The sequence below is a fragment of the Camelus dromedarius genome, chromosome 16 (assembly GCF_036321535.1).
Source record: "Camelus dromedarius isolate mCamDro1 chromosome 16, mCamDro1.pat, whole genome shotgun sequence".
Classification (NCBI taxonomy): Eukaryota; Metazoa; Chordata; class Mammalia; order Artiodactyla; family Camelidae; genus Camelus; species Camelus dromedarius.
This window is the reverse complement of record NC_087451.1, coordinates 54730260-54741600: the sequence shown is the minus strand read 5'-3', so window position 1 is coordinate 54741600 and position 11341 is coordinate 54730260. Positions and strand designations below refer to the sequence as shown.

The 11341-nt window shown below is 54.7% G+C and overlaps 1 protein-coding gene across 2 annotated transcripts in view; it reads right to left on the bottom strand.

Annotated features, from left to right (window-relative positions):
* Positions 1 to 220: 220 nt before the first annotated feature.
* ARHGAP23 (Rho GTPase activating protein 23) overlaps positions 221 to 11341 on the bottom strand; it is a 69999-nt gene continuing 58878 nt past the window's right edge. Inside the window, exons 21-25 of one of the 2 annotated variants that reach the window (XM_064496008.1) lie at positions 10335 to 10376; positions 9682 to 9778; positions 9224 to 9246; positions 7566 to 7597; positions 2704 to 2758 (exon numbers count right to left, since the gene is read on the bottom strand). In XM_064496008.1, coding sequence (XP_064352078.1) covers positions 9227 to 9246; positions 9682 to 9778; positions 10335 to 10376 — 159 coding nt within the window. In that variant the 3' untranslated portion in view covers positions 2704 to 2758; positions 7566 to 7597; positions 9224 to 9226. Of the gene's footprint in view, positions 2759 to 7565; positions 7598 to 9223; positions 9247 to 9681; positions 9779 to 10334; positions 10377 to 11341 lie in introns of both variants that reach the window. The other variant, XM_064496007.1, reaches the window with a different exon arrangement.

Genomic DNA, 11341 nt, shown 5'->3' with positions numbered 1-11341 from the left:
CTGTATTCTGTGCCCAAGTTATTGCTCAGACCAGTCTCCCAGGACACCAGGACACCTAGAGCTTCCAGGAAGCAGAGGTTTGCCTCCGTTCTGCCACCACCTGGTCCAGCCCCCACTGCCCCCCTTCTGTGGGCCAGGTGCCTCACTCTTCCCCACCTTATCCCAGCCCGGCTCTGGCCCTCTCCTCCCTCCAAAACAAGCGAGACAGCTGACTCGTGCCTCGAGGAAGGCCATTTATTTCCAAGATATAGACTATACTTTCCAGACAGGACTTTTCAGAAGCAGGAATTCTTAGTTGTCGCCTAGAGAGGTGTGTCAAGGACACGGTGAAACAAGACATGCGGACATGGGGCCGGAGGCTTATCCAACACTGTTACAACACTTTTTTAAATGAGCAAAACAGCTTTAAAAATCCTTATAAATTCTTTATAATATGTTACACATTTAGAGACAATATTTACAATAGAGGATGGGGCAGGGAGGAGAGAGAAATCTACTTACAGCAAATCTTTGCATAAAACAAGAGGACCGATAGACGTGGCAGTGGGCTCACCTGGGCTTCCCTGGAATGAGTGAGGGCGTGTGTGGGGGAGACCTGTGATCTGAGGACTATTTACAACGTGTGGGGAGAAGAGGGGGCTGGGTCCCGCCCTTCCTGAAGGAAAAGCCCAGCTCAGATCCCCTAAATCAGTGTGTGTGTGTGTGTGTGTGTGTGTGTGTGTATGTGTGTCTGTGAGAGAGGGGTGAGGGGGGACACCAGGGATGTCTTACTACATCCCCTCTTAAAGGGAAGAAGGTGGGGGCCTGTGTGTCTGAGCTATGGAAAGAACAGGCACAGCTTTAAGAACAAAAGAGTGGGACACGGGAGGTCTAGCAGGGGTGGACCTTGGACCCTCCCCAAACTGTCTGGGGGAATAGGAAGCACTTGGGGGCTGGTGATTTAGAGGTTGGGAAAAGGTTGGTGGGGAGAGTAACCCTCGTGAGAGTCTCAGTCCTGCCTCTGTGGAAGGGCCCCAACCTCCTCCTCTGGCTCTGACAAGGGGTGGGGGGAATCCCCGTGTGCACCAAAGGCAGGGAGCTCTGGTGGGGGCCGGGGGACGAAGGGGGCAGGAGTGGCAGAAGTTGCTACTAGAAACACCTTTGGACAGTGACTACACACACTCACACACAGCAACCCCGCCCCCCGTTGACACCACCTCCCTTCATCTCCTCCCCCGAGACATACAAACACAACCCTCCTCCCTTAGATGGCAGCTAGGAGCTAATGGGGAGGGGGGGAGCCGAGGAAAGAAGTGAAGAGCCAGCATCATCCAGTGTCTTTTCTTTAGTTTGAGACATGGAGGTTCCCTAGCCACGCCCCATGGCCAACAAAGGTCCCTAAGTGCAGACACAGAAAGACCCAGAAGGGCGCACTCTGTCACTTATCCAGGTGACAGAGACTCCCAGTAGCCCTGCACAGAGCCCCAGCAACATTAGCCCTCTCCTCACCCCTGAAGCCCCCTCCCTCCCACCGACACTCTTTGTCTAGCCCAGGCCTTCTCCTCTGCCCACCTCCTACCAATTCCTGCGCACAAACTAGACACACGGCCTCAGCGTCTCCGACCTGCACCCCGATGCTCCCAGGGGCAACCCAAGACGGGGTGCAAGCAGAGGCGACTTCTGGGAAACCAAGGGGCAGGGGGGAGGGGCAGTCAATGGCCTGGAGGCGGGGGAGGGGTGGCGATCACAGACACTGATGGAGGCGCGAGGCGGCGGAGCGGCGCGGGGGCTGGCTCTGCAGGGTCCCTGGGTCCCCGGGAGCGGGCGGCAGCGAGGCGGCGGACGACGGGGCCCGTGCCTTGGTGGACTCCAGGCTGCTGAGGCCCGAGTCCTTGTTGTCACTGTGAGCCCGCTGGCCCGCCGGCTCCGGGGGACCCCCTCCGCCCAGCTCTTTCCACTCGTTGAAGTTGAGGTCGGTCAGCGGACTCTGCACCACCACCGTGTGCCGGCGCCAGCTGCTCCGGCGCCGCCGCGTCTCGGGCGACAGCGGCCGCCGCAGCCGCACGGCCAGCATGTCGTCGGCGGTGCCGCGGAGGCGCAGCCGCAGCGCCTCGAGGCGTGACGGCCGCGAGCCCAGCGCAGCCGCCGCCGCCGCCACGGCCGCCGGAGGGCGCAGCGACTCCTGGCTGCTGGACGACGCCGAGCCCGGAAGCCCGGGGGCCGCGCCCACGCCCACGCCCTCGCCGTCCGCGCGGCTCCGGGCCAGGCGGCGCCGCGCCAGGGTGTCGCCGGGCATCAGGTGGTGCGAGGAGAACGAGGGCCGGCGCGCCGGGCGCCCCCCCGGCCCCGCGCCGCCCTCCGTGTCCGTCTCCACGTGGCTCAGCTCGCTGCGCTCGTCGTCCGCCTCGTCCCCGGCGCCCGCCCGCCGGCCTCCGGCGCCCGAGCACACGCTGCGGTCCATGGTGGACAGGGTGGAGTAGCCCGAGACGATGGAGCGCGTGTCCGCGGCCGGCCGCTCCTCCGGTGCCGCTGGGGGGCTGAGGCGTCCGGGGGCCTCGGGGGCGGCGGCGCCGGGCAGCCGCCCCTCCGGCCGGTCCTGGCCCCCTGGCGCCGGCGCCCCCGCCTCGGGCTTGTGAGCCTCCTGCTCCGAGTCGTCGTCCGTGCTGCTGCCCAGCCCCCGCGCCTCCCGCCGCTTCTTCCGCTTGCGGTTGACTGCCGAGATGAAGGAGATCGCCAGCATCTCCCGGGCGTACGGCTCCTTCTTGGGGGCCCACGAGCCCTGTGCGGGAGACAGGTCAGTGTGCCGGAGGCGCCCTTTCTCCCAGCACCCGTTCGGAGAGCCTCGGCGCCCCCAAGCTCCCACCCATATACCCCCGCACCACAGCACTCAATCTCAGCAGGTCCGAGCCAAGCCCAGCACCCCCTCCACCGTTCCTCCTGGACCGCTGTCCCAGCCCGTGTCACCATCCACTCTAGAGACTACCCCTTCCAGCTCCCTCAATCCTAAAGCCTCCTCAGCACCTCCTCTGGTCTTAATCCAGACTCTCAGCTCTTTCCTGTGAGCTGGGGGCTGGGTTCCCATCTCGCCCCAACTTCCATTCCATTCTCCACATCCAGTGCTCGATAAATCCTTTTAGACTCAGCTCTGGTAACAGCAGATTCTCAACAGCGAATGACACTTGACAGTTTGAGCCCATTTCACATATACTATCCTGGGTTATAACATCAGAGCCTACAGGGACCTTTCTCTGACCACAGCTTTTCTCTCCCACCCTCTGCACTCACTCTCTCCTGGGAAACCTGCCTTTCCACCTACTCAGTAGGTACAGGCCTCTCCAGGGAAACCTGCCCAAGTTCACTTCCCTTGCCACCACACCCCATGCATCTCTGCCATCCCATCACCTCCCTACCTGGACAATTCTCAACCCCAGATCAATCCAACCACTGGCTTTGCTGCCAAAAGTGGCTAAAAATTCTGCACAATCCAATGGTTTGGATTGAAGCCACTCTCAAATTGTGACTTGCAACCTCAACGTGGGCAACTTTCTGCCACTGTTCTCACTGCCAAGCCCTATGGGTGTTTTTTGGTCTTGGCCTTCCATGATCCCCCAGCAGAGCCCAAGCTGCCCATCACTGCCTCCTCCAATCTGGTTTTTAATCCTCCCTCTCTGGCCTCTCCTCTCTTTCGGGAGGCTCTAGTTCCCTCTCTTATCCCTTAGGAAACTGTGTTCCCAGGGCTCTGTTCTCAGCCCCTCTCCCTGAAAACATCCCTCCATCTAACACCAAACTTGCTATTTCTTGAGCTCCAGAACTCTTTTTCCAACTGAGAATCTGTCTCTACCAAGGTATCTGCAGGCACCTGAAACTCACCTATCTGGAACCACTTTATGTTCCCAACCCCTGCCCCAAACCAGCTCCATGCGTGTCCCCCACCTTAAGGTGATTCTCCACCTCCTCCCTCTCCCCTCCTCCCTCTCGATTCTCCTCAAATGACTCCCAAAGCCAGTTCATCCTCATCATCCTCTGTTCAGACAGACCGACACTCTGCCTTTCCTAGGCATTTCTGTCCTCTCCTGATAGGACTCTGCCTCCTCCCTTGCCTCCCCCTCCCCCTCACCGCCTCTTCCGGAGCAATTAGTCTTTCTAAGGCAGGGCAGGAATCTGATCGCCTCCAGTCTCTGCTGGACCCCACCCCCACCAGGATAGAGCATAGACACAGGGCCCTTCACAACTTGCCTAGTGCCCCTCCTGCCTTGACTGCAACCCCAACACAGCTTTCCCTTGGCGATGCCGACCTACTGCCCCTTCCCTGGATAGGATACGGAATGGGTTCTTACTCCCCCTCCTAGGCCCAGCTCAAACATGGCATCCTCTGTGCAGCAACTTCCCGGCCCGCCTTTGGATGAGCTCGGAAATCCATTCTCTGTTCTCATAGGCCTTTGAAAATACACATGCACCGGCTCTTCTCACATCAGAATAGCTCTGTTTCCGTATCATCTGTATCAAACCCTGAGTTCCTTGAGAGGAAGGTTGGTGGCTTGTTTGTGTTTGCATCCATGCCTCCTAGCACAGTGCCTGGCACTTAACAAGCGCTCAAGAAATGTTAAGTGAATGAACAAATGGGTGAATGGAGTCCCCTGAACATAGGAAGCCCTGTAGAAGCAGATGCTGGGACTGGTCCCCTGCTGGGCTGGAACAACCTGCCCTTCCATCCCTTCTCACAGGCTACCTCCTGTTTCTCAGCCGCAGTGTAATTAATACAGGCCTGCCACGGAGATACTGCAGGCTGGGTTCCAGACTACAGCAATAAAGCAAGTACTGCAATAAAGCAAGTCACGTGAATTTTCTGGTTTCCCGGCGCATATAAAAGTTAAGTTTACACTGTAGTCTATTTATCGTGCACTAGCATTGTGTCTTAAAAAAAATGTACATACCTTAATTTAAAAATACTTTATTGCTAAAAAATGCTAACCATCAACTTCAGCGAGTCATAATCTTTTTACAAGAGTAACATCAAAGATCGCTGATCACAGATTACCATAACAAATATAATTATAATGAAAAAGTTTGAAATATTGCATGAATTATCATGCGATATTCACAGAGACATGAGGTGCGCAAGTGCTGTTGGAAAAATGGTGCTGACAGACTTGCTCAAGATAGGGTTGCCACAAACCTTCACTTTGTTTTTTAAAAAAAACCCCACCCAATATGTAAAGGAAAGCACAAGAAAATGAGGTCTGCCTGTAAGGGATGGAGACAGATGCCTCCCTTGGCCACCGCATCCTACACAATCTCTCACATCACTTAGTTCTGAGAAAGCCAGAGTGTGTCAGGGATTCAGGATTCACAGGCATATGGGCTCCTGGGCCACAGCTGCCCACGCTGCACGACTCCAGAAGGCACCACCCAGAGCTGTGTGACACACAGCACTGCTACGATCAACCTGGCATGTGGTGGCCAGTGCTGCTTTCTTTTCTGCCCTGTGCTTTTTCTGAGAGATTTGTGAGGCCGCTGGGATCATCTGATCAAATTACTCTCTCATCCTGGCTAGTTACAGAAGCAATGAGGTCAGCAGAATGGTCACTTCCAGGGAATGCAGAGGTCAGCAGGTTCACATAAAGGTCAAGGGGTCATCCAGGAGAGTCTACCGGAAACCAGGGGACAAGCAGGAGTAATGGGTGGAGGTGACAGGGAACTAGATTCAGGTCCCCATAATGAATGTGCTCCCCGCCATAGCAGTCTTGTGTTGGAGTGAGGTCCCCATCACTAGAGTTGCAAGGCAGAGGCTCCATGGAGAGGTCACAAGGGACCCCTGCACCAGACTAGAGCAGCCTTTTTCTTTCTGTCCAGGCTTTCATCTGACACATAAGGAGCATCTACTTGATGTCAGGCACGCTGGTCTTGCTGGGACCTGGCCAGTGCCTAGAGACCCAGACAGAAAGGAGCCCAGTTGGACGAGCCAACATTCAGCTGATTTTACCCACTACTATGGACAGAACTGTTCTTCCCGCTCAAATACATATGTTGAAGCCCTAACCCCTCAATGTGATAGTATTTGGAGCCTTTGGGAGGTAATTAGGGTTAAATGGGGTCATGAGGGTGTGGCCCTTACGCTGGCACTACTGCTCTTATAACAAGAGGCACCAGAGAGCCTGCTCTTTCCCTCTCATGCACGCTCTGGCTCTGTCGGCTCTGTCTCTGTCTCTCTCTCTGGCACATGAGGACACAGTGAGAAGGCAGCCATCTATAAGTCAGGAAGAGAGCCCTCACCAGAAACTGACCATGCTAACATCTTAATCTTGGACTTCTAGCCTCCAAAACTCTGAGAAAGTTAATTTTTGTTGTTAAGCCACCCAGTCTATGATATTTTGTTATGGCAGCCATAACTAAGACAGGCCCTGGCCTTCAGGCTCTAATCTAACAGTTGGGCAGGGCGCACCTGGGAAGGCACCCTGGCCCTACGTCTTCTGTCTCAGAGGGCTGGCTCTGAAGCGGGCAACTAGCTGCGGGTGAGACCTGGTTCAAAGAGCCAGCTTGGGTTTCACTGATCCTCTCGATTGTTTTCAATTTCACTGATTTCTGTTCTTATATTTATTATTTCCTTCCTTCTGTTTGCTTTGGGCTCTGCAAAGACCTTAAAAATTACTTAGTATATCAGACATGCTTGTTGTTAACCCCATTTATGAGGATAAATACTATCCCATAAATAATACTGAGAAAGCTGAGGATCAGAAAGAGGTTAAGGGGGGAGGGTATAGCTCAACGGAAGAACACATGCTTAGCATGCACAAGGTAACGAGGTCCTGGGTTCAATCCCCAGTGCCTCCCATAAAATAAATAAATGAATAAACCCAATTAACCCCCCCCCCAAAAAAAAAACAGAAGGAAGGAAGGAAAGAAGGATGGAAGGAAGGATGGAAGGAAGGAAGGAAGGAAGGAAGGAAGGAAGGAAGGAAGGAAGGAAGAAAGAAAGAAAGAAAGAAAGAAAGAAAGAAAGAAAGAAAGAAAGAAAGAAAGAAAGAAAGAAAGAGAGAGAGAGAAAGAAAGAGAAAGAAAGAAAGAAAAGAAGGAAAGAAAGAAGGAAAGAAAGAAAAAGGAAGGAAGGAAGAAAGGAAGAAAGAAAGAAAGAGAAAGAGAAAGAAAAAGAAAGAAAGGAAAGAAAGAAAAAAAGAAAGAAAGAAAAAAAAGAAAGAAAAGAAAGAAAGAAAGAAGGAAGGAAAAGAAGGAAAGAAAGAAAAAGGAAGGAAGGAAGGAAGAAAGAGGTTAAGTAACTTGCTCAATGTCCCCAAGCCACTAAGTGGTGGAGCCAAGACTCAGGCCCAGGGCTGTCTGTGCTTCTAACCACTGGGTGACACTGTCTCCAGGCCACCTAACTCCTCTACTGCACCAGGTACCTTCTCAAGTACTGTTAAGGTGAGAGACTTCTCAGCTTACCTTGGACACTTGGTATGTCCCACCTTCCTTCCCAGTGACTACCCATCTTCCTCAGGGTCCAACCACAATCCTCTCAATTCCCTTGACCAAAAAGCAAAGTGGGCCTTCTTGTACAGGAATAAAACTCTCAGAATTGCCTCGGCACTTACCTTGGACTTGGCTGAACTACAGGTGGTGGAATCTGTTGGTGAGAAATGAAAGACAAATGAAAGTTGGACTGGCTAAGAGAAGGCTGAGTCTTGTGAACACAATTCCCTCTCCTCAGAGGCTTCAGAAACCAGGGAGTTCAGAACCCTGAGATCCCCCAGGCCCAGAGAGCGTGATGAGCCTCTGATGTCATTTCCTATGGAACAGGGATGGAGCAGAGGAGGATGTCAATCATCGCTTCCTTTGGGGTCAGGAAGTGACATCAGGCTGTCAACCCCTGGACGCTCATTTGCCCAGGGTTAAGGGCAGCGGAGGCTTTTCTTTGGTCTAGTTCCTCTCCCCTCCCCTCCTGTCCCTGTTACTCTGAAGCACTGGAGAGAAAATGTCAAATATCAGATGCATCCACGGAAACCACAACAATGAAACACAGCAAATCACAGATGCTCTGGAGAAATGGAAACCACACAGTGCAGAGAGGTGGGTGCCCTGTATCCACTCTCACCCCACACCCCCCACCTCCAGGACATGAGAAAGAAAAGGGACCCCAGGAATGGCGGAGTACAGGGGCAGACAGGAAGTGGATGGGGCGGGAGGTAGGGAGGGCTGGTGATTACAGCCGTGAGAGGTCCGACCTCCAGACCTGGGGTCAGTCCGTTCTCACACAAGGCCCCTGTTAATAACCAGAGTTATGAAGGCACTCGGGTCCCACTCCCTTAATAACACTGGGGTAGAGAAGGAACCAGAAACAAGTTCCAGCAGTGCTGTCTCCAGGACTGGGAGGGAGCTGATCCAAGGATCTCCTAAGGTATGAAGGGGCCACGGGCAGGTGCGGTTAATCCACACTCGCTGGCAAGCAAGTTAGATGCCTCCCCCCAGCCCTCCCCGCACACAGTGAGAAGAGCAGATGGGCTGATCACACAGCAACACACATGGAGCCAGAGAGCGGCAGCAGGTGATTAGAAGAGACAGGGGGCTCCTCTCTGCCATCCCCCCACCCGATGTCCTCTGGCCCCCTCCCCAGCCTGCCTCTTATAACTAGAGGTGCTCGGGGTATGCCTGTGTCAGAGACAGAAGTGGTCCAAATACCAAGGACAGGTCATCCACAGGGTAGGAGGAGTTAGTGGCTCGAGCCAAGAAGGGACTGGTCATTCCTTTGTCCCTGGGCTACTCTGATAAGGCCAGAGGCTTGGAAGCAGGACTTAGGGGCTGAGTGACCAGGGTCTCTGGATTTTGGAGCAGGAAGAGCCAGCCCTTGGAGTAGCCAAGACAGGAGCTATAGATACACAGAGGCTTCTGGGTGGCTTCACTGGTGTCTGGAGAGGCTGGGTCCTGCTACCAGCCACCCGGATAACCAGAAGTGGCCGGGCTCAGCACAGAGAGAAAGCCACAGAGTCTGGGGGACTGCAGCAGGGCAGCCATGCAGTGCCCAGACTTCCTGGCAAGGGGGACCGGACTCTGAGCCAGCAAGTGCCTCCTTCCTCCTGAGAAGGGGCTTTCAGATGGGAGAGGTGGTGGTAAGTTGTTAACAAGCATGGATAGCTGATGTGTCAAGGTGAAGTCCTCACAGCCCCAGAAGGTTCTGCCTGCCCCTCCTGCCTACCCAGCCTTCTTATAATCACCCGCCACTGTTAGTGACCGAGGCCGCGATGCCACACTGTACCCTTTAAATCTCCAACAGGTCCGCTGGAGGAGGGAAGGGGAGGAGAGGAGTAGAGGGGCAGGATCCAGGGAATGGAAGGAGAGCACAGGGAGAAGAGGGGGTGCAAGGAGAAAAGGAAGAAAAATTAAAAAGAGAAACGTGCCCAGGACGCGACCCACGAGAAATAAAAAGCTCAGGAAAGAAACCAGTGAAGGAGGGCAAACAAAGCGCCTACCCAGCCCGGGGTGGGGGCAGCTGAGCAGACGAGGCCACACACCGGCGGGCTGACCCTCCCCAGAGAGGCAGGAGGCCCCGCCACAGCCCAGTCCCTGCCACAGCCCAGTCCCTGGCAGGGGACAGGGAGGGCCCCATGGGGACAGGAGCAGGGAAGCTGGGCATCTGGCCAGGCATCTGGGGCCCTCAGAAATGCAGATCCCACCCCCCTCCACCCCTTCCCAGCCCCGACCCTCCACACTCACCTGAACCTGGGTCACCAGGGGGCACTGTCCTGCCGATGTTAGGCAGGAGGTACTCGATGTTTGGCACTGACTGAGGCTCCTTGTCATCCACAGGAGTCTGCAAACAGGAGGAGGGTCACCCAGCACACCCTTAATGGGGAACTCTGAAGACAGTGCACATGTCTCCTCCATCAGATGGGGGCTCACCGGGGCAGGGGATGTCTCCCTCATTAGTCACGCACTCTTGAAGGCAGGTCCTACGTGTCCCCCTTACACTGTTTTGTGCCTTCCCCAACATCTTGGTTGAACCCCAAAGGCCCAAGCTGCTCCCTCGGCTGAGGGCAGGAGCTGTGTCTCCCCATCAGACTGGGCCTTCCTAAGATCTCTATCCTCCACATAAGACTGGAGGGCGGGGTCTGCCTTTGCTACTGGACTCAATTTCCTTAGGGCAAGGCCTCTGTCGCCCCCTTAGACTGGGGGCTCATGAAGGCGAGAACTGTTTCCCATCAGATTGGAGGCTCCTGAGGAGAGGGATTCTGTTGCCACCATCAGACTGGGGATGCCCCAAGGGCAGGGACCTTGCTCTGCTTGAGGCTTGCCACCCACCCCGCCCACCTGGGACGAGGGCCCACATCAGACCAGACCCCACCCCACGGGCCCTCTGCATCACTCACTCTCTCTCCCTTGTCCTCGCTGTCGCTGAAGAACCAGTCTGACTGCAGAGGAGACAAAAGGAAGTGATGGAATCAGCGTGGGAAGGGGCTGAGGGAAGACAGGGAGACACGGACTCCCAACCAGCTCAGTTCAGAGGACCCACTCAGACGCCTGATGGAGCAGAGTAGGGGCGGCGGGGGGGGGGGGGAGCCAAAGGGTGAGGGTGTCCCCTCCTCAACAAACCGCAGGCTCGCCTGGTTACTAGAAAGGTCTCAGAGCGGGGTTGATGGATCCTGGAACCCGACTCCACAGACTATGAAAAACCCTTGCGGAGAGAAAAGTCTGGATCTCAGTGTGGGAAGGAAACGCAGCCCAGAGTGGGGGCAGGCCGAGTACAGACAGATGACCCACCCAGGGAGAGTTTCTCTTTGCCTGTTTTTCACTAAACAGTCCCCTGCACATCACTGGCTTGCTCCTAACTGCAAACCAGAAGCAGGGGCAGCAGCGCCATCTAGTGCCGGCCTGGTCCACTGCAGGCAGAAGGCCACCCCTGTGGCCGTGGCTGTAGCTGTGGGTACTCCCACCCCAGCCTGGGCGCCACACTGACAACAGGGGTGGCACCCCACTCCCAGAAAAGGGAAGTGCCTAGAGGGAGGTGTTGGGGGTTCCCTGAGGGACTGGCAGGCAAGGGTTTTCTCATAAATGCCAAAGAGAATAGAAAATAAAGATCCCACTCAAATGTATTTTGTGAAATTTGAGAATCTTGAAGATAAAACTCTGAAAGTGTTCTGAAAAACAAAACCAGATTGCTTAGAAGTGAACAAGGATCAGCTTTAACAGAACTTTTAGCAGCAACAGACACAAGAAGACATGGAAGTAACATTTGCGATGTGTTTCTGGACTACAAATGCAGGGATTTTGAACCTAGAATGTTATACTCTGCTAAACTCTGAGTTAAATTTGAGTGTGAAATAAAACTATTTCAAGACATCAGAAAGTCTGCTACATAAAGACTCTCTTAACTGAG